The following is a 25,867-nucleotide window of genomic DNA, read 5'->3' as shown; positions in this document are numbered from 1 at the left end:
AGATTCACAAAACAGCAATGCAACTCACTTTTTCGTCGTGGTTTCAGGTCCCGGTTCACAGGAGGTGGTTCCAGGTCTGTGGGGAGATCTGGTAAAGGGCTGGAAACCTTTGAGTTTGCAGATGCAGGGAAGGTAAATGCTGCAGTTACTGGGCTCATAGGGATATACCCGTCTGTGCTACAGTCTGACTCTGAACATGGTGGGGAAGCATTTGGGTTCATGGGGACATAGCTGTCATCGGAGCAATCTGAAGTGAAGGAATTCTGTGGTGTAAACCTGGGCTGAAATACAACAAAAAAAAAAAGACGTGTTATCTATACTGTGCTGTCATTAGTAGAAAAAAATTATAAGAACTAGTCATAGACAGTAATAAACATCAGAGATCAATACCTACAACAATTTGTTGTTGTACCTCCTGCTTTCTAGCTCCCTTGTTACCTCCTCTCATGCTCACCTTCAAGACTTCTCCAGAGCCTCTCCCATCCTCTGGAACTCCCTGCCCCAGTCTGTCCGCTCAGCCCCTACCCTGTCCACCTTTAAGAGTTCCCTGAAAACTCATTTATTCAGGGAAGCCTATCCCACACCCACCTAACTGTCCCCGAGCCACCCCCATCAAATCATTCTCTGCAGCTATTACCTTTTGTACCACCACCCCCTCCCTTTAGAATGTAAGCTCTATGAGCTGGGCCCTCCTGTACCTTTTGTATTGTACTGTAATTGTGTTGTCTCCCCTATACATTGTAAAGCGCTGCGTAAACTGTTGGCGCTATATAAATCAATAATAATAATTTGTGATTATATATGGCAAAGTTTCATAGTAATATGCCCAATACACACAAATATGAGAATTCGGAATGAAAAGGTGACCTGTGGAAGTGTTTACGTTTTCCAGACCCCACAAATTAGCTGCACACGGGTCCCACCAAAAACACAGAGCAGATCCGAGCTTGGCTGCAGTCTTTAAATTTGCGTTTTTAGTCCACAAGGAACTGACCACACAGGTTCTAAATGTAGAGATCACTGCCAGCCTCTTGGACACTTGGAAAGTGGAAAAGCCTCTTAAAGAAGCTTTTATGGTGGGAGTGTAGTGCATTTTTCTCAAGAAAGTTCTGGTCAATGTAATGCCAAGGTTCTTTGTATGGTATTTTATATCTTTGTAGTTCGCCTTCAGTTCGCCAAGCACTTCAGCAGCAGGTGTATTGTGGTGATATGATTAAGCCGTTAATTAATTCACATTTTGTACTGGAGCCAAGAAGATATAGACTGACAACTCCGTCTGAGGTTTTGATCGCAAATTGTTGTATCTTGTATTGTGTATCTTTTAAAGCAAACACACAATTTCAAACACTGACATTTATCCGGGGCTTCTTTCACCACCCACTATTTTTTCTGCCACTGGTATAATACACCTTCCCCCTTCACTAGATCAGTATGTTTCTTTCAAGCAGCGTGCAAAATAAAAAGCTGAAATAGTTAAAGAGCTTCAGCTCTTGACAATAGATGTGTCCCGAATGAATGCAATTCCACAGTTGACCACAAGGAGCCCCTACTACATTCTGAAAAGTTAAGGAGTCACTGTAGACTTAGTGGTTACATTCAAGTCTAGTATTTTTAAAGCATAGATTTACTGGATCACATTGGCTACCACTGCTGACTTTCTTCTGTAAAAATGCTAGCTGCCTGACTGCCACTTCAATTCTTTAACCACTTGCCGACCGCCTAACGCCGATGTACGTCGGCAGAATGGCACGGGCAGGCATAAGCACGTACATGTACGTGATTTGCCTCCCGCGGGTCGGGGGCCCGATCGGGCCCCCGCCCGGTGCCTGCGGCGGTCGGTTTTCGTTCGGGAGCGATCCCGGACGAGGGGACGGCCATTCATTCATGGCCACCCCCTCGCGATCGCTCCCGACGAATAGAAATCCCCGGTGACATCACTTCCTCTCCTGTAATGTAAACACAGGAGAGGAAGTGATGTATTCTCTCCTCCGTGTCGGTATTTTTCGTTCCGACACGGAGGAGAGCGGATCAGTGAGTTGCACCAACACATCCCACACACAGTAGAACATGCCAGGCACACTCACACCCCCCCTTTACCCCCCGATCACCCCCCCAATTACCCCTGCCCCCCAGTCACAGTGACACCAATGTCATTTTTTTTTTTTTTTTTTTTTTTTTTTGCATTGGTGTCATTTGTGACTGTAATAACTGTTAGGGCAGTTAGAGTTAGCCCCCTTTAGTTCTAATGTACCCCCCTAACCCCCCCAATAAAGGTTTAACCCCGTGATCACCCCCCGTCGCCAGTGTCACTAAGGCTGGGTTCACATTGCAGCGGTTTATGAGAACGAATGTGATTCGCACCGCACTGCAGTGCAAATCACATCCGATCTCTGTGCGATTCGAGTTCAGCCATTCGCCGCACCCGCCGCACCCGCCACACCCGCCGCACCCGCCGCAAATTCGCACGGGACCCTTTTTTTGGCCCGCAGCAGAATCGGATCGCATGGGTGTTCACACCATGCGATCCGAGTTTGCAGATCGCACTGCGATATGCGAACTGATCTGGGGGTGTCAGTAACATTTCACTGACACTCCCAGCAGTTCGCATAGGGCAGTGTGAACTGCCGCCGGGAGGCATGCGATGCGGGAACCCGCCGCGGATTCGCGGCGTTTCCGCATCGCTCCAGTGTGAACCCAGCCTAATAAGCGATCATTTTTCTGATCGCCGTATTAGTGTCCCAGGTGACGCTAGTTAGGCAGGTAGGTATTTAGGTTCGCCGCAGCTTTTTATAGCGCCAGGGACCCCCATATACTACCGCATAAAGCCCCCTGATTGCCCCCTAGTTAACCCTTTCACCAGTGATCACCATATAACTGTTACAGGTGACGCTGGTTGGTTAGTTATTTTTTTATAGTTTCAGGGCACCCGCCATTTATTACCTAATAAAGGTTTAACCCCCTGATCACCCGGCGGGTGTCATTTGTGACTAATAACTGTTAGGGCAGTTAGGGTTAGCCCCCTTTAGTTCTAAGGTACCCCCCTAACCCCCCCAATAAAGGTTTAACCCCGTGATCACCCCCCGTCGCCAGTGTCACTAAGGCTGGGTTCAGATTGCAGCGGTTTGAGAACGGATGTGATTCGCACTGCAGTGCAAATCACATCCGATCTCTGTGCGATTCGAGTTCAGCCATTCGCCGCACCCGCCACACCCGCCGCACCCGCCGCAAATTCGCACGGGACCCTTTTTTTGGCCCGCAGCAGAATCGGATCGCATGGGTGTTCACACCATGCGATCCGAGTTTGCAGATCGCACTGCGATATGCGAACTGATCTGGGGGTGTCAGTAACATTTCACTGACACTCCCAGCAGTTCGCATAGGGCAGTGTGAACTGCCGCCGGGAGGCATGCGATGCGGGAACCCGCCGCGCATTCGTGGCGTTCCCGCATCGCTCCAGTGTGAACCCAGCCTAATAAGCGATCGTTTTTCTGATCGCTGTATTAGTGTCACAGGTGACGCTAGTTAGGCAAGTAGGTATTTAGGTTCGCCGCAGCTTTTTATAGCGCCAGGGACCCCCATATACTACCGCATAAAGCCCCCTGATTGCCCCCTAGTTAACCCTTTCACCAGTGATCACCATATAACTGTTACAGGTGACGCTGGTTGGTTAGTTATTTTTTTATAGTTTCAGGGCACCCGCCATTTATTACCTAGTCTCACTAGTGTACCCCTAAATTTAGGGGTGTCTACTTTCCAAAATGGGGTCATTTGGGGGGGGTTTGTGCCATCTTGGCATTTTATGGCCTTCAAAACTGTAACGCCCTTAGAAAGCCTGAAGGCGGTGCTTGGTTTTCGGGGCCCCGTACGCGGCTAGGCTCCCAAAAAGTCCCACATATGTGGTATCCCCGTACTCAGGAGAAGCAGCAGAATTTATTTTGGGGTGTCATTTCACATATGCCCATGGCATGCGTGAGCAATATATCATTTAGTGACAACTTTGTGAAAAAAAAAAAAAAAAAAAAAAAGTTTGTAATTTTCCCGCAACTTGTGGCAAAATATAAAATATTCCATGAACTCAACATGCCTCTCAGCAAATAGCTTGGGGTGTCTACTTTCTAAAATGGGGTCATTTGTGGGGGTTTTGTGCCATCTTGGCATTTTATGGCCTTCAAAACTGTAATAGGTAGTGAGAAGTGAACTCAAAAATTTACGCCCTTAGAAAGCCTGAAGGCGGTGCTTGGTTTTCGGGGCCCCGTACGCGGCTAGGCTCCCAAAAAGTCCCACATATGTGGTATCCCCGTACTCAGGAGAAGCAGCAGAATTTATTTTGGGGTGTCATTTCACATACGCCCATAGCATGTGTGAGCAATATATCATTTAGTGACAACTTTGTGTAAAAAAAAAAAAAAAATTTTTTTTTTGTCATTATTCAATCGCTTGAGGCAAAAAAATAAAATATTCAATGGGCTCAACATGCCTCTTATCAATTTCCTTAGGGGGTCTACTTTCCAAAATGGGGTCATTTGGGGGGGTTTTGTACTGCCCTGCCATTTTAGCACCTCAAGAAATGAGATAGGCAGTCGTAAACTAAAAGCTGCGTAAATTCCAGAAAACGTACCTTAGTTTGTAGATGTGACAACTTTTGCGCAAACCAATAAATATACAATTATTGACTTTTTTTTTACCAAAGACATGTGGCTGAATACATTTTGGCCTAAATGTATGACTAAAATTGAGTTTATTGGATTTTTCTAATAACAAAAAGTAGAAAATATCATTTTTTTTCAAAATTTGCGGTCTTTTTACGTTTATATCGCAAAAAATAAAAATCGCAGAGGCAATCAAATACCATCAAAAGAAAGCTCTATTTGTGGGAAGAAAAGGACGCAAATTTTGTTTGGGTACAATATTGCATGACCGCGCAATTACCAGTTAAAGCAGCGCAGTGCCAAAGTGTAAAAAGACCTCTGGTCATTTACCAGCAAAATGGTCCGGTCTGAAAGTGGTTAAAGAAAATCATTTCTAGGGGATACATGGGGCTGCCATTGTCAGAACACTTTTGAAGATGCTAGTTTTCTGACCTACTGGGTCCAATAAGGTCTGAGCCATTGACTTGAAACATGTCAGATTAAAGTCAGACATCCTTATTTGCATACATGTTTCAAGCAAGTGACACACAGTATTTTTGTAAAAAGGGTAAGCAGCTAGGAAACTAGCATTTTGAGAACAAGGAGTAGCAATGGCAGCCTCAGTGCCTCCCTCCTATTGAGTTATCTTTAACAGAGTAAGCATGCAGCAAGTAAATTCATATATCTGGCCTTTTTCAGGTCAGTGACTCCATGGCTCAGATAAACATTAATGTTATTGGATTAGTATATCAGCCATGCAATCGGCATTTTCAGAAGCAGCCAAATCCTAGCAGTACAGGTTTCCAAAGTTATGTGATGGAAGACACCCCTTTCAAATCCATGCTGTAGTTCATTTCAGACAAGCTCCCCCTTTTAAAAAAAATACTGAGACCCAGACATCTTATCAAGCTATTGCCTTTTACATTTTTATTAGCTTTTTTTTTTTTTTAATTCAAAGGGGTTGTAAATGATCACATTGTAAAATAACCCATTCAGTTTAAAATAGGAATGAAAGGTAAAACATTTTTTGTAGAGATATAAAAAAAAACCATTATAAATAATCCCATTGCCTCGGTTCTCAGTTGCAAAAGAGCTGGTTCGAGAAGGAGGAGAAGCAGCACACTGAGCTTCCCAGTGAATGACTGTGCAGCGGGGCGTGTCAGGACAAGTCTGATTATTGGAGCTAGGACAAGAAGAGGCGCAGATCACCTAAGACAATACACACAGTAGGGAAGAGACCCCCTCACAACAATCCATATACAGATTTAAACGTCCATTATGTTTTATGGCGTATAATCCCATAGGAGGGCTTTGAAGAAGGAGCGCGGTCGCCTCTCCATCACGTCCCGTACGCTCAGGAAACGCGTCGCCGAGTAGTGACGTCATCTCTCCCTGCGTCCCGCTTGCAGCAGCGCCTCAGGCCTCGTTCTCATTTGACACACACTGTGTCCACTGTGGCTGGCATTTTTCGATCTAAACAGTGGATACACAGTAAAGAGCGGCCAGGCGGACTGCAGACTAGATGGATGGAATGACTGATCAAATTGTTTTGGGTGGCTCACAATGCTTTAATCGCTCATGGAAAATGTGAGTCTGTTTTTATCAGCTTAAAAATAAATTTGTACTTTTAAACAAATCTGCACCCAGAGGCGCCCCTCTCCTTGTGTTTGTATCTGATTATTGGAGCACAGCTAGAGAACTGACTACTGTGTGTTCTCCTGCTTAGTGTGGTCAGTTTTTAATAGGAAAGCGGAGGGACTGGCATGGACGGGGATTTCACATAAAGGAAGCAATACAAAGAGAACAGGATACTTTCTCATACAGGTACATTGTACAGCAGGCACAAATACAGAATATGAAGTGTTGGGGTAACAAACGTTTTAATTATTATATTATGTGTTATAGTAGTATAGCAGGAGGTTTGAAAATCCCTTGCTACAAAATAATATAAAATGAAAAAAAAAAACACAACAAGAACAGTTAGAAGCCTTCATAAAATACACAGGAGGTATATAGAGCTAGGACCTCGTGTAAATCTTAAAAGCAAATGCTGTATTATACCAACCAGATTTAAGCTGAGCCTCTTGTCCCTACTTCGTAATGAGCTGTCTTCTACATCACCTATAAAGAAAGAATATTTCATTAGGCAAGAATATACTGCTTGTTTTTAACAACAAACTCTATTGTGTAGCAAGAAGCAGAAGCAATAATCCATCTGTAAATATAACCATCATTGGGTGGAAATTAAAAACTTTCATATGAGTAGAAGAATATAAAATACACTTACCGGCCACTTTATGAGGTACACCTCTCCAATTGCTTGGTAACACAAATTGCTAATCAGCCAATAACATTACAGCAACTCAATACATTTAGGCATCTAAACTTGGTGAAGACAACTTGTTGAAGTTCAAACCGAGCATCAGGATGGGGAATAAAGAGGATTTAAGTGACTTTGAACGTGGCATGGTTGTTGGTGCCAGACGGGTTGGTCTGAGCACTAAAAAAATTGCTGATATACTGGGATTTTCACGCACAACCATGTCTAGGGTTTAGAATGGTCCGAAAAAGAGATGCTATCATGTCAATATGGACCAAAATCTCTGAGGAATGTTTCCAACACCTTGTTGAATCTATGCCACAAAGAATTTAGACAGTTCTGAAGGCAAAGGGGGGGGTCAAAACCGCTACTAGTAAGGTGGACCTAATAAAGTGGCGGGTGAGGTTATATGAAAGCAATGAGCAATGTTTATCATGAAGGTGCACCCTGATCAATGGTATCCAGGGGCGGACTGAGAACTCATGGGGCCCCTGGGCAACAGAAGTTTATGGGGCCCCCAGCAATAGAAGATTATGGGGCCCCCGGGCAATAGGAGATTATGGGGCCACACAGTATACACACCCACACACACATACAGTATACACACACAGACACATACTGTCCCTGGTTTTATTGAGGCTGGCAACCCTGATGGGGCCCCCAAGTGGCATGGGGCCCTCGGGCAGTGCCCGAGTGCCCCAATGGTCAGTCCGCCCCTGATGGTATCAACACAAGTTTAGTAGCACTGCATTTGTTGAATAAGTCTTATGAACTGCATGTGCTAAGTATGAAGCATAATGTAACTACAGACAAATAACAGCCATTTCTGTTGAAGGAAAAATAAAATTAAGATTTATGTCTCCAATAGTAATACCATAGTATCCAACACATAGAAATAATTAGAAGGAACACCTTCAAGGAGTTTAGAAGAAAAATGTGATGTATGAAGTGCCTACCTATCGGACATACCTTGGACAAAAAGCAAGGGCACTGGTGTCAGAGTAAATGAGGCCTCATTGTTGGTGTGACTATACCAAGACTGTAGGCCAGAAGATCACAGCGTCCAGCTGTTTTAACTACAGTGCCGTTTGCGTGAACGCTCTGCTCTCTTGGCATCCAACAAAGTGTCCTGGATAACAGATAGCATAACAATGTTCAAAACCCTGGGACCATCCTGTAGGGTCCAGGACACTTGGCAGCTATGTACTACACATCTAGATTAATTTAAAAAAAAGTAGAAGTGTAATTGGTTATTTTGCCATGTCATAATTGACAATGGTGGGGAATGGCACTGGCACCCACCCTGACTCCAAATCATGATAAGATAGGAAGAGCTTTAGAAATTGATAAAAAGTTGTTAGGTCATCTGTAGAGCTCTCAACAGATAGATCAATAAAAATCCAGAGAACCAGAGTCATGTAAGAACTCCTTAAATGCACATTTAGTGTGGCCTATGCTTTTTTTGACTTTACGTCTTTACTTTTTTGGCTTTACTTCTCTTGTGGGTCACAAGGAGTATACTTACTTATGTACTCCTGTAGCCTAGAGTCGGTTTAGACCCCTTTCACACCAGGGCATTTTGCAGGCGCTATAGCATTAGAAATAGCGCCTGCAATCCGCCCTAAAACTGCTGCACCATTGTCTGTAGTGTGAAAGCCCTCGGGCTTTCACACTACAGCGGTGCACTGGCAGGACGTCAGGGAAAAGTCCTGCCAGCAGCTTCTTTGGAGCGGTGTGTTTACCGTTCCTCCACTGCTGCTTCCCATTGAAATCAATGGGGCAGCACTGTAATACCGCCAGCAAAACGCCGCTATTGCTGCGTATTGCTAGCGGTTTTAACCCTTTCTCGGCCACTAGCGGGGATAAAAGCACCCTGCTAGCAGTCGAAATGTGCCGCAAATCTGGCGGTAAAATGGCGCTATGGGTGGTGTGGTGTGAAAGGGGTCTTATAGTGGCTATTACCCGCTATCAGATGATGGAGTGAGCCCACAAGAGTGCCTCATAGAAAGCAAATTTATATTTCTTCAGTTATAAGGAGCCAAGAGCGCCGACAGGGGAACAGAGAAAAGGAGGTTTATGGCCACTCTGTGCAATTCCATTGTACAGAATAGGTAAATGTAACACTGGCTTAGTATTGCATCTGTAATATATGCAGAGTATTGCACTCTGAAACATTGCATTGCATTTTCTGGCTAAACTGATAGCAGGGGCGGACTGACAACTCATGGGGCCCCCAGGCAATAGGAGATTATGGGCCCCCCCAGGCAATCAGAAATTATGGGGCCACACAGTATACAATCACACAGTATACACAGACATGTTTCTATTGGCTGAGAAGGTACTGGAGAGGTGGGGCAGCTATAATCTCGGGATTTTTAGATCAAAAGGATGTCGGTAAGGGACATTTCAGAGACAGATATAAAAAAAAACACAGATTCTTACATACTGTCCCTGGTTTTACTGAGGCTGGCAACCCTGATGGGGCCCCCTAGTGGCCTGGGGCCCTCGGGCAGTGCCCGAGTGGCCGAATGGTCAGTCCGCCCCTGACTGATAGCAGCCCAAAGAGAGACTCTATTGGGTACAGCTGCAAAATCAAAGGCAGATGTTACTGCTGTAGCTAAGAAGGAAGCCCACCCCTAACACCAAAAACAAGGAAGGACAGGATTGGATAGCAGTGCAGGAAATCTGTGATGGGGGGGGGGAGGGAGAAAGACACAGGAGGAGAGACACAGACTGGCATTGTGGCAGCCAGACAGAGGAAAGTGTCCCATGTGTCCTGAGCACTTCCAGAGCCTGTGAGGGGAGTTTGCAGCGTGATCTGCCCTTTTGCCTGATTACCGAAGATGTTGCTAACAGTGCAGTGAAATCGCAAAAATTTAAACAACACTCCTAAAGCCACATCCATATAAACTTGATTGGAAGAGAGAAGAGGTAAAGGGCCACAGGTCCCTAATCTGGACTTTACAGGCAAGATGGACAATGATGTAGTACAAAAAAATATTTTATTAACAAAGAGCCATATCAAACAGGTCAAGTAAAAGAGAATTAAAAACATACAATATGCATATGATAGTAATGAATATCTAGTGTAAACAAGAGAGTTGACACCAAATGAATGTCAGTGAGTCCCTGTGCGTCAACGCGTTTCGCCATTTTGCTTTGTCAACACACTTGGGGGTAGTTGAAAGGAACAGGTCTCACTTGTCAACATAAAATTATCTCCACATGAAGAGCTCCTAGATGATCACCCAAGAATCACTGTGTAAAGCAGGAGGCAGTTTCTTACTAACACCAAAGACCGCATATAAGGCTGATGGCGTAAGGATATATAAGATTTAATGGGCCCCAACGTTGGCAGACTGTGTGTGTGAATAGAATTCCCACTGGCCAGTGGTTAGGTAGAACCTACAAGACCTAGATAGGCTCTTATGCCGCATACACATGACCGGACTTTTTTACAGCAAAGATCTGACAGAACAAATCCGGCGGACAATTCGATAGTGTGTGGGCTCCATCGGACCTTTGCTGTCCAAAAATCTGACGGACTTTAGAAATAGTACGTTTCAAATTTTTTCGCCGGAACTCCAATAGGACCCAATTCCTATTGAGAAATCAGCTCGTCTGTATGCTAGTCCGACAGACAAAAACCGATGCTAGGGCAGCTATTGGCTACTGGCTATGAACTTCCTTATTCTAGTCTGGTCGTACGTCATCACGTTCGAATCCATCGGACTTTTGTGTGATTGTGTGTGGCCAGGTCCGTTCATTCGGAAAGTCCGTCGGAACTCCGCCGAAAGTCCGTTGGAAAGACCGTCGGACCTAGTCCCTCGAAAAGTCCGCTTGTGTGTACGCGGCATTATAGTCAGCAATATCACCATCTTGGAAATTGTTGAACATTTTTTTTGTATTGTGCAACTGAGAGTTTCATTCACCACCCGCTCAGTGCATTTCAGGCAAGGCCTCTCACTGGTGGTTAAAGTGAATGAACACCAATCCTGTTTTAATTTACCAAGCAGTTGTATTATATCATTTCATTTAATATTGGTATTCTGTTAGGCCCCTTTCACGCGGGGCGGATCAGTAATGATCCGCCCCGTGATGATCCGCTTGCTCAGCGGGGATCGCTCCGTTGTCCCCGCTGAGCCGGCGGATAACAGGGCGGTCCCGGCGCACTGTGCAGGGACCGCCCTGTCAGCTCTCCGCTCTCCTCTATGGGGGATCGGACGAGCATGGACCGTCTGTCCGTGTTCATCCGACCCGCTCTGCAGATAGATAGAAAAATAGGATTTTCCTTCCGTCTGCAGAATCGGACAGTAGCGGAGGCGGACAATAGCGGGTGTCTGCGGATGTTCATCCGCAGACACCCGCTATCCCATAGGGATGCATGTATGTCCGTATTTCATCCGCAAACGGATGGATGAAATACGGACATACTGTCCGCATGTGTGAAAGGGGCCTTCATCAGTTTCTCTCGTTTCAGGGCTTATTGCCAGTTTTAATAAAGCCCAGCCAAAAGTTTAAACGATGTATTGGTGTTACTTGGATCCAGGTGAGGGTGAACCATCACTGGTGTGGGACAGAAGACTCGTATATTACAACGGCCCTTTCGGAGGTAGCGCTGCATAAGTATAAACCTGTTACTTGTTTGCATAAAAAAATAATTTACAATCACTTTACTCATACAAGGATCAGGGAAATAAATTCCTTGCATATGAAAACAGTTCTTAAGAAAAAGAGCCCAGTCACCCTATGTTCACATGTGTACATTTTCACAAGTTGAGACACGCTGCATTAAAGCGGAATCAAAAACGAATAAATTGTTGTCAAAAAATTCAGCTTCCTCCTCATATCAGAAATTTGTGTTAACCCCTTATTTTTTCAGCTTCAGTGCGGTGATCTGTAAGTTGTGTCGGCCTGTGTCAGCGAGCGGTTCGGCAACGGGGTTCAGTTCACAGGGCTGTAACGTCACAGTTGCTGTAACTGCTTAAAAAGTTTTATGCCGCGTACACACGATCGGAATTTTGGTCGGAAAAAGCTCTGATGGTTTTCCCGACGGAATTCTGATGGGATTTCGCTCAAGCATACACACGGTCACACCATATTCCAACCGTCAAGACGTGACATACAACACGTACAACGGGACTAGAAAAGGGAAGTTCAATAGCCAGTAGCCAATAGCTTCCATCTCCTAGTCGAATCTGAGCATGCGTGAGTTTTTGCGCGTCGGAATTGCATACACACCATCGGAATTTCCGACAGAACGTTTTTCTGCTCTCAAATTTTTGCTGGTGGGAATTCGGCCAGCTAAATTCCGATGGAGCATACACACGGTCGCATTTTCCGATGAAAAGCTCTCTTTTGGTCTTTTGCTGGCCGAAATTCCGATCGCGTGTACGTGGCATTAGTAGGAATTCTTTTTTTACCAATCAATTAAAAAATGTGTTAATCTGTAAACGATTGAATAGCCACCCTCTTGAGGTCAAATGGCCAGGGCGGTATATTATCATTGATTTTGCATCAATACATAACAACGAGATACTTGGTTCATGAATACAACTGTATTTTGATTGATCAGATTATGAGATTAAAAAATGGAAACAGAGATGCAATCGATAACATGCAATCATAATTTACAATTTTATCACACAGCGGAGTTCCAAAAGTTTTTTTCGTTCGTTAAAAGGCAGCAGCTACAAAAAGTGTAGCTGCTGACTTTTAATAAACAGCCACTGGCCTGTCCCACGGTCCAGTGATGCCGGTGCCCCGGAGCCTTGCATCTCGCCCCCTCCTCTCCGCCGGCACCGTCATAGCAACTGTGGTCACCCGCCCGGTGACAGCTTTCGGCTTCACGGCGGGCGCACACTGCGCATGCGTGAGTCGCACTGCACTCTGCTAGTGGCCAGGCAATCTTCTGGGACCTGTGATGTCTGTGATGTGTCCAGGGTTGCCACCTTTTCTTCAAGCCATTCAATCCAAACCCAAACACTTTTGCAGCACAGGGCAATTTATTTTTTATTTTTTTGCAGTAAACACTACAGATTATAAAATACTTGGGACACATTTGGGAGCCCCAAGGAGAGTAGTAATGTAGCGCACAGAGCATGCCAGTGGGTGTAGCCAAAATGCCCTGGCTGACATCATCACCCCACCCTTCAGTGATGCCAAACCTGCCCCCAAACAGCCACCCACAGCGGCAACAGAATTTTGTATAACTATCTCGTTTACTTGGGGAGCCACAGCCTGGTCTAAATAATGTGTCCGGGTTTCAGATGGATTGAAACCCTGACACATGATTCAAAACCCAAACTGTCTGGGTGAATCCTGAACAAGTGGCAATCCTAGACGTGTCCCAGAAGTTTGTAGAGGTGGAGGGACCACCTAGGGAGAGAGGACGAGTCGTCTAGGTGACCAAGTGCAGGAAGGAGGAAGTGGGACAGGAAGTCCCACTCTAAACTAGGTCCCCCCCACCCCCCCCCAAAAAAAAATGACATGTCAAATGTGGCATTACAGGGGGTGAGGAGTACTTAAAGCGGAAGTTCCACTTTTGGATGGAACGCCTCTTTAAAGCGGTTCTGCACCTTAATATTGCAGCTGCTGACTTTTAATAAATTGACACTTACCTGTCCCAGGGTCCAGCAATGTCGGCGGCAGATGACGAGCAATCGCTCGTCTCTCTGCTGCCCCCGCTGCCATCCTCTGTCAGGGAATCGGGAAGTGAAGCGCTGCGGCTTCACTGCCCGGTTCCCTACTGCGCATGCGCGAGTCGCGCTGCGTGTCTCTTCTGGTCCCCGCTGTGTCCTGGGAACTGTGTGTTTCCCAGAACACAACGGGGGGGGGGGGGGGGGGGCATCTGCAGCGGTCTGTCCCGGAAGTGGGTGCAGATACCTGGATTATCCAGGTAACTGCACCCCCCTCCCCCCTGAAAGGTGCCGATTGTGGCACCAGAGGGGGGGAGGGATCAGATGAGCGGAACTTCCACTTCAGGGTGGAGGACCGCTTTAAAGGAAAAGTTTGGGGTAGTCAGAAAAAACAACCATGCATGCTCACCTCTGGGATGCAGCATTGCTGTGATGCTCCCGTGACCCCCCACCAGCTCTAAGATTGGGAATCGTGCGATCACATGACCACTGATTGCTCTTCCAGTGCTCACTGGAGCGCCAGGCTGGTGAAGGGGCGGGTGCAGTTTGCTTTGGCTCTCAGCCATGTGCTGTGTCAGTCAGGCAGCTGGGTGGATCCTGACAATATGGCGTGATTCTTCCAGTGCCTGGAGCGATTCTGTGGCATCATCTGACAGCGGGCTTTAGCCCACTGATGGCTGACTCTGGGTCCCAAGAGAGCAAAAGTAAATGCACTCCTGTGAGTTTGTCTGAGGTTCCAGAAAGCAGGGGGCAGGGAGCTCAAGTTACACTCTGCAGAGCTCAGTGGGAAAGGGACACATCCCCTTCACACAACATACAGGTACAGGAGCTAAGGCTCTCAATCACAGGATGTGTGCTGGAGCTCCCTCCTCTGTCACCCTTTTACCTCTTGTTCTCAGGAAACCTGTCAGAAGTGACGCAGCAGACAGAAATGAAGTTTAAGCAGCCCAGATTATGCTATGAAAATTGCTTGATTCCCCCATTAATGCAGTCAGTGTTGATGGGAGGATCCCTCCTGCAGCGTAGGGAGCCTTCCCTGCTGGCAGAACACAATGATCAGTGCTGGTGGCTATAGCAGCCAGCAGTGATCACATAAACTAAAAAACTGTCAGGTGACTTGTACTGAAGTCCATTGATGGATGGACTTTAGTACAACCAGCTTGCCCATAAATAGATCGGATCTCAGCTTGTCTCTGTTGGACTGGCTGAGATTCAATCCATCTATGGCCAGTTTTAGTGCTCTGGGCTGAGACAAGTACAAACTATAGAGCAGGGGTGTCAAACTCCATTTCACCCTGGGCAGCATCAGCATTATGGTTGCCCTCAGAGGGCCGGTTCTATCTGTAGCCCCCCACCATCAGAAATCAAGTGTCCCCCACCCTCCCTTACATGACAGTGTACCTGCCTTACCTTGTGCTGCTTCCTAGAAGAAGCTAGGGGCAGAGCTGGAAACAGAAAGTGTAGGGTCTGGAGGAGGACCAGAGCAGTGCTGGAGTCAGCTGCCTAAATCTGCTGAATGCTGAAATCAGGGAGGTTTCGGATCTGTAGGAGGAGTTCTGTTCTCCTCTCTGGTGCTGATTGCTGAGATGGGGGGTGTCAAAGGCATGGAGAAGCACAGGATCTGGTGGAGGAGTTCTGTCCTCCTCTCTGCTGCTAACTGCTGAGATGAGGAGTGTCAAAGGCAAGCCTCTCTGTGGCTGCAGGGAGAAGCACAGAATCTGGTGGAGGAGTTCTGTCCTCCTCTCTGCTGCTGACTGCTGAGATGGGAAGGGGTGGGGTGGTGTCAAAGGCAAGCCTCTCTGTGGCTGCAGGGAAAAGCACATGATCTGGTGGAGGAGTTCTGTCCTCCTCTCTGCTGCTAACTGCTGAGATGAGGAGTGTCAAAGGTAAGCCTCTCTGTGGCTGCAGAGAGAAGCACAGGATCTAGTGGAGGAGTTCTGTCTTCCTCTCTGCTGCTGACTGCTGAGATGGGGAGGGGTGGGGTGGAGTCAAAGGTAAGCCTCTCTGTGGCTGCAGGGAGAAGCACAGAATCTGGTGGAGGAGTTCTGTCCTCCTCTCTGCTGCTGACTGCTGAGATGGGGAGGGGTGGGGTGGTGTCAAAGGCAAGCCTCTCTGTGGCTGCAGGGAGAAGCACAGGATCTGGTGGAGGAGTTCTGTCCTCCTCTCTGCTGCTAACTGCTGAGATGGGGAGTGTCAAAGGCAAGCCTCTCTGTGGCTGCAGGGAGAAGCACAGGATCTGGTGGAGGAGTTCTGTCCTCCTCTCTGCTGCTAACTGCTGAGATGAGGAGTGTCTAATGCAAGCCTCTCTGTGGCTGCAGAGAGAAGCACCGGATCTGGTGGAGTTCTGTCCTTCTCTCTGCTGTGATTTGCTGAGACAAGGTGGAGGTGGAGATGAGGGAGGAGCAGCAGCTGCAGGAGAGGTGCGAGGGCCAGAGGAAATGGCCTGGAGGACCTTGGGTTTGACCCATGTGCTATAGAGGGATAGGCTTTGTTCATATTTCATGTCTGAGGTTTACAACCACTTTAACATGTGAAGGAGCCCAAAGTGTTGTGTCCCATGGTATCCACTTACCATACAACTGTCGCTGTCACAGTGCAGACCAGATACAATAACCCTTTCTCATATATGGGAACCAATACAAATCTTTCTTCCTCTCTTTGCTTGGGAGAGATGACAGAAAAAAGCAGAATGTGCAGATTGTTGAACCATGAAATCAGAAGAGATGGGTTCGGCAGTATTGTGTTTATCTAATAGAAGGAATAACGGGAGTGATTTGTATGTAATAAATGCTGCTTGTACTATGGGAGGATCACAAGAAATAGCACTGCATGCTGATTGTATGCAGCCAATGTTATATTTAGCAATGAGTATGTGAAATCTCTGACAGAACAATGTCACAAACAGTGCTTATTAAACCATAAACATCAATCAAAGCCTTTTATAGCTGTCACTGGCAGAATTACATTGGAAGGATGATACACAGAGCATAAAGCTCCACTCCAGTCCTCCCTTCAGTCTTGCACAGTTGTTCAGGCTCCTTTATCGTCGCATTTCATTCTCGCAGAAGCTGCAACAAGTCAGATAGAGCCTCCTGGCTAGAGGACACTCATCATCATCTAGCCCTTCTCTCTCCAATCTGACTGTCCCTGGCTGTCCCTTTCATTCATTGGATTTCAGTTCATTCAATCATGGAAACATGGCATCAAATCTGGGCATTCCCTAGGGCACTATGCATGAAAAATGCTGCCTGTTTGAAACCCCCGACTCCACCAACCTGACATGAGCCCATCAAGGTATCTTGATATTAGACATGGGCGCCGTCAATAAATTTGTTCCGTTACGGTTCGTATTAGAATTAATTCGTACTTCGTATTTCGTGTCCGAAATTCAATTTCAATTCGTACGAAATACGAATTGTCGTTAGGTTTGTTAACTTGTACGAACGTTCTTTACGATGAATTTAAAGGCAAAAATATACCTCAATATGACAGTCGATGCTGATGGAAGTTTGGTTTTTATCCGAAATAAGAAATTCCATTGAAGAATTTCCGATCCGAAATACAAATTTTCGTTAGATGAGGGGCTCCCATCATCCCTGTGCTGTGCTGACTTCCTCCTAGGGCTGTACCCCTGCTGTGCTCAGTATGTCAGCACAGCACAGGAATTTGGGTACAGCCCCAGGAGGAAGTCAGCATAGCACAGGGATGGTGGGAGCCCCTCATAATAAGCAGCCCCAGGAGGAAGTCAGCACAGCACAGGGATGGTGGGAGCCCCTCATAATAAGCAGCCCCAGGAGGAAGTCAGCACAGCACAGGGACGGTGGGAGCTCCTCATAATAAGCAGCCCCAGGAGGAAGTCAGCACAGCACAGGGATGGTGGGAGCCCCTCATAATAAGTATCCCCAGGAGGATGTCAGTATAGCACAGGGATGGTAGGAGCCCTTCATAATAAGCAGCCCCAGGAGGAAGTCAGCACAGCACATGGATGGTGGGAGCCCCTCATAATAAGCAGCCCCAGGAGGAAGTCAGCACAGAACAGGGATTGTGGGAGCCCCTCATAATAAGCATAGCACAGGGATGGTGGGAGCCCCTCATAATATGCACAGCAGAGGTACAGCCCCAGGAGGAAGTCAGCACAGCACAGGCATGGTGGGAGCCCCTCATAATAAGCAGCCCCAGGAGGAAGTCAGCACAGCACAGGGATGGTGGGAGCCCCTCATAATAAGCAGCCCCAGGAGGAAGTCAGCACAGCGCAGGGATGGTGGGAGCCCCTCATAAAAAGCAGCCCCAGGAGGAAGTCAGCATAGCACAGGGATGGTGGGAGCCCCTCATAATAAGCATAATGAGTTGTTGATGCGACGATGACTGAACCGAAAATTCGTAAACAAAAGTTCGTATTTTGTACAAAATTCAGACGCAATTCGTATTTCGGATCCTCCCAAACGTACAGATTTAGGGAAATTTGTACGAAATTAATCGCACATGTCTACTTGATATTTGTACAACTCCTCTGAAGGGCCAGTCCATTGCTTGCATCAGGGCTGAAGGCCCTTAAGAGAAGTACTCAGGAGGGTGAAGTGATGTTTCAGGAAGCTATGTACAGCACCCCGCTGGTCAGTGGCGGCTGGTGGTATATTTTTATGGGGGGGCAAACAATCCACCCGCCCTCCCCCCCGATCAGTCGGTCACCAGCCCCACACTTACCCCATCTAGATCACAGGCAGCACTTCCTCCGGGCGGCAGGCGACTCCTCCTTCTTGGCTTCAGCAGCTTCCCCTGAGTCTCCTCCCTCCTCCTCCTCAGCAGCCTATAGAATCGCTTCTCCTCTCGGCCAATCAGGTGATGGCTCTCAGGACCCGCTTCCTCATTAGCCAGGAGCAGAATCAGGAAGACAATAGCGAATTTTATAATTTGCTATTGTCACACAACTGGGCAGGCTCTGCGTCCCAAGCCCATCCCTATTTGAAGCCAATTAGAGCCTCAAGTTCTGATGACATGTCTCTAAAAAAAAAAAAAAAAGAAGCCCATTGGAATCCATGTGTCTGGCTCCCTGCATGTAGATTAGGGGTCGGGCGCATGCATTAGGGGGCCTGGGACAGGCCGCCAATGCCGCTGGTCCCTCCCACCAGTCATGATCTGCCTGTACTGCATAGAAAAGCATAGAGGCCTAGTGATGACATTGGTGGGTGTCACAAAAGGTATGTAATGAAAACGGGAAAGGCTTTAAGGCTTTATTTGAAAATGTCATTAGTATGTTGATGAGGGGGAAATGAGGAAGCAGGGAAATCAAAATATAAGAAGATTAAACTGCAAGCGGTATTAAACCCAAAACCAAAAGTGTATTATATTGCAGCTTACCAATCATTAGATGTGGTGTCTGCATCAGTTTTTGTTTCTTTGGCTTTTTCCCTCGGTTTTCACCTGGTGATCTGGCTAGTAACACACCTCCTGTATTAGTGAGACACAACTCTGGAGGAATGAGAACATGAGGCACAGCAGACAGCAACAATGACAGTCTAAAGGGGGGGGGGGGGGGGGGTAATGTTAAATGTATTAGCAGATTTAGATACACTAACAAATTGAGGCCAAACTCCAGCTAACACGTTATAATCAGTTTTGTTTTCTTTTGGGATAAAGGTTTTGCATGAATAAATAAAGGCTGATCATTTTAATCACCCCTGTCAGTGTTAATTGGCTTGTCTCATCCATGTAAACTAATACATTCTGTTGGAGAGTTGGAGAATGTATGCATATATGAGAAAAGGTTATCTGTATCAGACTTTCTGGCTGGATCACTAGGTGAAAATAGAAGAAAGAAAGCCCAAAAAAAGAAAACTAATCAACCATCAGAATTGGTAAGCTGCAATATAATAAATGTTTGCTTTTGGGTTTAATACTTCTTACAGGTTTAAAGTGTGAATGCAGTGTTTTCAGGACAGGTAAACAATGTTCTGTCAGATACTTTAAATATCCACCCTTCCTTTCCCTTCACACATGTGATCAGCACACGTCATTCTCAGTTTGTATAATTAATGTCGTAAAATATTCAAATATTTCTGATTACTGTCAATAAATCTTTCCACATACACGCCTATACTACAATATGAATGCCCTCAAGCATGTTGTGACATTAAAAAACACACACACACGAGACACACTCCAACCTCGGAGCAGATGGGGTTACAAGCCCTGGCAGGTTTTTGCTGCTCTATGTGTCCTGCTAGGAGGTTTACTCTCATTTAGTATCCAAGTAACCACAAGAAGTGAGGGATTATTTCTTTCAGGGAGACAAACAGCAGCAAAAATCTGTCTGTTTTTTTTCTTTTCTAATACCCTGTTTCCCCTAAAATAAGACCTAGTGTGATTGTCGGTGATAGCTGCAATAAAAGCCCTACCCCCCAAATAAGCCCTAGTTAAAGTCCTTGTAGGTCTTCTTTTCAGGGTAGGGCTTATTTTTGAGGAAACAGAGTAGGGCTTATTTGGGTGGTAGGGCTTATATTGCAGCCATCACCGACAATCACGCTAGGTCTTATTTTAGGGGAAACAGGGTATGTAAAACTAAAAAAGATTTTGTCTAACGTTATACTTTAATAAATATTTTCATGGTTGAATACTTAGGCTGGGTTTACAAATGTGCAACTGCAGTTTGAAGTCCAGGGTCCGATACGTTTCCGTTCACCGGTTCAGGTGCGATTCAGGGGCAAATTTCTGCCTGAATTCGCACCTAAAACCTGACCCAAAAACACAAAGGACCCTTTTTTAAACAGCCCCGCGGCCGCCCTGGACATGTGTGAACCATTGAAAGCTGGTCACATGTGCTGGCCAGAACTTGCTCAATATGCAATTGAGCTACTGGCCTATCCTGCATCCAGTGAACGCACATTCAGTGCTGCTCTTCTGCAGATCTGTTTAACTATGGCCTCTTCTGCAGATCTGTTTAACAGGGGCATGTAATTACAATTCTTGATATAATATTTCATAGCACGGCCCATTGCTGCACCCAACAAGCGTAACTGTGAGGGCTTACAGTGTTGTGGCGCCACCACCTCCAAAGGCAAAATATTTCTGACCCTCTTTAACAGGGGCATGTAATTTCAAATCTAGATACAATATTTCACAGCAGGGCCCGTTCCTGCGCTCAACATGATTAACTGTGAGGGCTTACAGTGTTCTGGTACCACCAACACCTAAGGTCCAATTTTTCTGCTCCTCTTTAACAGGGGCATGTAATTCCAAATCTTGATGTAATATTTCACAGCAGGGCTCCTTCCTGCGCCCAACAAGATTAACTGTGAGAGCTTACAGTGTTCTGGTACCACCACCACCGCCAAAAGCCCAATTTTTCTGCCCCTGTTTAACTGGGGCATGTAATTACAATTTTTGATATAGTATTTAACAGCACGGCCCGTTCCTGCGCTCACCAAGAGTAACTGTGAGGGCTTACAGTGTTCTGGTATGTACCACCAACACCTATGGCCCAATTTTCTTCAGAGTATATAGGGCAGGCCATATAGTATATATACTGCTGTTCAGCTTATATAATGCCTGGGGGACCCCCATGCCATTTTTATTTTAAAATTTTGGTGCGGGTTCCCCTTAATATCCATACCAGACCCAAAGGGCCTGATAATGGACTGGGGGGGGGGGGGGGACCCATGCCGTTTTTTTTCAATGATTTTCTTCTATATTGCTGAGACCTGACAATACATTACAGCTGCAAGCAGTTTTACATTACGTTTTTCCCTTTAGAAAGGTAATTTTGCTGTGGTTTTGTTCTAAACAGGATAAAACTGCGCCACTTTACAGGCATACTACAGATACCCCCCAGGCATGATATTTAAAGGAATATTTCATTTTTATTGTTTCACTTTAGGCATTATTAAAATCACTGCTCCTGAAAAAAACTGCAGTTTTTGAAACTTATTTTGCATTGATACATGTCCCCTGGGGCAGGACTCGGGGGGGCCCCAAACACTTTTTTATGGCAATAACTTGCATTTAAGCCTTTAAAATTAGCATTTTTGATTTTTCATGTTTGTGTCCATAGACTTTAACGGTGTTTGCAAAAATGTTTTGCCTGTTCGCATGTTCTTCTGCAAACCGAACTGGGGGGGGGGGGATGTTCGGCTCATCCCTAGAGTCCACCTGTGTGTAATTTAATCTCGGTATAAATACAGATAATCTGTGAAGCCCTCAGAGGTTTGTTAGAGAACCTTAGTGAACAAGCAGCATCATGAAGGCCAAGGAACACACCAGACAGGTCAAGGATAAAGTTGTGGAGATGTATAAAGCAGGGTTAGGTTATAAAAAAATATCCAAAGCTTTGAACATCTCACAGAGCACTGTTCAATCCACCATCCAAAAATGGAAAGAGTATGACACAACTGTAAACCTACCAACACATGGCCGTCCACCTAAACTGATGGGCCGGGCAAGGAGAGCATTAATCAGAAAAGCAGCCAAACAGCCCATGGTAACTCTGGAGGAGCTGCAGAGATCCACAGCTCAGGTGGGAGAATCTGTCCATAGGACATCTTAGTCATGAACTCCACAAATCTGGCCTTTATGGAAGAGTGGCAAGAAGAAAGCCATTTGCAGTTTGCGAGAAGACATGTGGGGGACACAGCAAACATATGGAAGAAGGTGCCCTGGTCAGATGATACCAAAATGTAACATTTTGGCCTAAAAGCAAAATGCTGTGTGTGGTGGAAAACTAACACTGCATATCACCCTGAACACAACATCCCCACCGTGAAAAATGGTGGTGGCAGCATCATGTTGTAGGGATTATTTTTTTCAGTAGGGATAGGGAAGCTGGTCAGAGTTAATGGGAAGATGGATGGAGCCAAATACAGGGCAATCTTAGAAGAAAACCAGTTAGAGTCTGCAAAAGACTTGAGACTGGGGCAGAGGTTCACCTTCCAGCAGGACAACGACCCCAAACATACAGCCAGAGCTACAATGGAATGGTTTAGATCAAAGCATATTCATGTGTTAGAATGGCCCAGTCAAAGTCCAGACCTAAATCCAATTGAGAGTTTGTGGCAAGACTTGAAAATAACTGTTTACAGATGCTCTCCATCCAATCTGACAGAGTTTGAGCTATTTTGCAAAGAAGAGTGGGCAAATGTCACTCTTTAGATGCCACTCTCTAGAGATATCCCCCAAAAGACTTGCAGCTGTAATTGCAGCAAAAGATTGTTCTACAAAGTATTGACTATTGGGCTGAAAACAAATGCATGCCACACCTTCACATATTTATTTCTAAAAAAATGTTGAAAACCATTTATCATTTTCCTTCTACTTCACAATTATGTGTCACTTTGTGTTGGTCTATCACATAAAATCCCAATAAAATAAATTTACATTTTTGGCTGTAACATGACAAAATGTGGAACATTTCAAGGGGCATGAATACTTTTTCAAGGCATTGTAGTTGCATTGAAATTTCCTAACATAATCAATAGATAGGTTCACATTAAAGATTTTTTAAACGTTTACTAGCTCAGCCTCTTTAAAGGAATCCATATGTCTCATGGGTCTAATGCCGCTTACACGCGATCAGACTCCAGCGGACAACCCGCCGGACTTTGCAGCGGAGGTCCGTCGGACTTTCCGAATAAGCGGACCTGCACACACACGCCCACACACGAACTGACTTTTCCAGTGGGCTAGGTCCGGCGGACAATTCGCTGGACTATGGCGGGGGTCTGCCAGACTTTTGAAATTAACGAACTTGCCAACACACGATGAAGACTTCATCTTCTTCTTACTGATGTTGACAAAACGCTCTCTCCAGCCTTAATGGCAGGGACGCGTTGTGCAGCGACTTATATAGGGAGAAGGGGCGGGGTCACCGGGTGATGTCACATGGTGACCCCACCCCTTATAATGTCCCAGTCCCGGAGGATGCTGGGACTGTGACATCATAAGGGAAGAAGAGGAGAAGAAGAAGAAGAAGAAGAAGAAGGCGGTGACAGGACCAGGCCAACGCTAGTTAAAGAGCTGGAAGAAGAAAGCGGAGGCCTGGCAAGAAGAACTAAATAGCGGGACAAGACCCCCGAAGTCGGAAGAAGACCCCCGGACGGTGACGAAAGAGAAAGCCGGGCTCCTCTGATAGTAAAAGAGCTAGCAAAAGAGCAGAAGATAGAGGAGGAGCCCAGCGAGAAGACCCCATGAAGTCGGAAGAAGACCCCCGGAGCTGTCTAATAAAGTACTTTAAAAACCTGTGTTTTTTTATGTACACTTTTTTCCCCAGGTGAATTCTGATAAGCCCCCCGCCCGCAGACCCCAACAACCAACGGCCAGGGTTGTTGGGAAGAGGCCCTTGTCCTCATCAACATGGGGACAAGGTGCTTTGGGGTGGTGGGGCCGCAGGGCCCCCCCTTCCCCAAAGCACCCCCCATGTTTGAGGGCACGCAGCCTGGTACGGCTCAGGAGGGGGGCGTTCGCTTGTTCCCACCTCCTTTCCTGACCGGCCGGGCTGCGTGCTCAGATAAGGGTCTGCTATGGACTTTGGGGGGACCCCCACGCTGTTTTTTTGGCATAGGGGTTCCCCTTTAAATCCATACCAGGTGGCAGGGCTAGCGAGGTGTCAATCTCGCCGATGGAGGCGGCAACATTGACTTCCTGCGGTAGTTCCATCTACCTGGAGTCACGTTCAAAATGAAGGGACTTTACTCTTTACGTGTATGGGGAAGTCCGTTCATTTCAAAAGTCTGGTGGACTAGCACACAGACAAGCGGATTGTCTGCTAGAGTCCGGCAGACAATTTTGAGTCAAGACTTCGTTCAAAGTCCGCCGGACTTTTGGGAAGAAAAAGTCAGCTGGAGCCCACACACGGGTGAATTGTCCGCCGGACTCTGGTCTGCCGCACCAAGTCCGCTGGATAGTCCGATTGTGTGTACGCGGCATTACAGGTTGTATAATTACATTCCGGATTTCCTTGATTTAAAATGCAAGTTAATAAAAAATAAAAAAAAATCATCAAGTCATTTAATATAACCATCACACTTTTACTCACTCATAACTGATACCAGTTTAGTGACATGCAACATGTAATGCCGCGTACACATGACCGGACTTTCCAGCAGACTAGATCCGACGGTCTTCCCGATGGACTTTCGGCGGAGTTCCGATGGACCTTCCGAACGAACGGACTTGCCCACACACAAACGGACTAAGTCCATTTGAAAGTTTGTTTGTTTTGAACGTGATGACCTACGACGGACTAAAAAAGGAAGTTCAATAGCCAGTAGCCAATAGCTTCCCTTGCGTCTCGCGATAGGAATTGAGTCTGTCGGACAGATTTGAAACATGTTCTATTTCTAGGTCTGTCAGATTTTTTAAATGAAAAACAATCGGATTATCCCACACATGATCGGATTGTCCGACGGACTGATTCCTTTGGACCTAGTCTGCTGGAAAGTCCGGTAGTGTGTACGCGGCATAACTGTTTTAGGCCTCAGTCATCCAGATAAAATGCATGTTTACCTTTCCAGTTCCTAACGTTGTCCAGACTGGATAGTGAGATTCTTCTTGGCACCATTCCAGATAAACAATGTCCATTCTGTAAAATTCCGCTGGAAATTACTTCATGCCTTGCTTCTGGAAAGTGGTTTGGTTTAGGCGGTCTCGGTGGTGGAATAATGGCTAAGATCTCACCGTCACTAAGCCCACTGTGATTTTTTTCAATGGAAAATGTTTGTGATGAAGCAGGACCCAGAAGAGGGGAAGAAGAAGAAAAGTCACTGGAGGAACCATTTGATTCAAGGTCCTTGATGGCAATGGAAGTTGGGGATTGGATATGACCATGGTGGTGAAAGTTTACATTGTAAAGTGTCTGGTTAAGAGGATGTGGAGATGATAAGCAGTCAACAAAAACATCATCAGAGGAGGTCTGTTCTAGGGATTTGTCAGAGTTTGACCATGCATCACATCTGAAATGAAAAGCACAAAAAGTAAATCAATAAATAAAATACAAAAAAGATAACAATGTTTCTTTAAATGACAAATACAGACTTTTGTCTTGTCTGAACCTGGAAGGCCTGTTTCACATGGGCTTCAGCTTGAATAAGAACAGTGTGAACAGCAAGTCTTGGCAAAGCATTCACAGAGCTTTCAAAAATCTTTGTTAAAGCGTTTAAAGTACCATTCAACTCCAGTTTGTCAATGCTAAATACCGATCCTATTGGGAGCACTGACTGCCACTTTAAACAAGCTGCTAGCAGGCTTCAGAACTTCTTGAAGCTTGTTGAAAGCCTGCTGAAACCTGCTAGTAG

General features: G+C 46.0%; 1 protein-coding gene across 1 annotated transcript in view; it reads right to left on the bottom strand.

Moving 5' to 3' along the window:
• Positions 1-25,867, bottom strand: part of GAB3 (GRB2 associated binding protein 3) — a 215,323-nt gene that overhangs the window by 35,883 nt on the left and 153,573 nt on the right. Inside the window, exons 4-6 of the mRNA XM_077478760.1 lie at positions 25,080-25,525; positions 6,694-6,749; positions 29-281 (exon numbers count right to left, since the gene is read on the bottom strand). Of these exons, the coding sequence (XP_077334886.1) occupies positions 29-281; positions 6,694-6,749; positions 25,080-25,525 (755 nt within the window). The remainder of the gene's footprint in view (positions 1-28; positions 282-6,693; positions 6,750-25,079; positions 25,526-25,867) is intronic.

Source organism: Lithobates pipiens, unplaced genomic scaffold (assembly GCF_037356315.1).
Source record: "Lithobates pipiens isolate NorthernLeopardFrog02 unplaced genomic scaffold, aLitPip1_a1.2 Scaffold_1, whole genome shotgun sequence".
Taxonomy (NCBI): domain Eukaryota; kingdom Metazoa; phylum Chordata; class Amphibia; order Anura; family Ranidae; genus Lithobates; species Lithobates pipiens.
The sequence above is the reverse complement of the archived record's forward strand: the minus strand, read 5'-3'. Positions and strand labels throughout refer to the sequence as shown.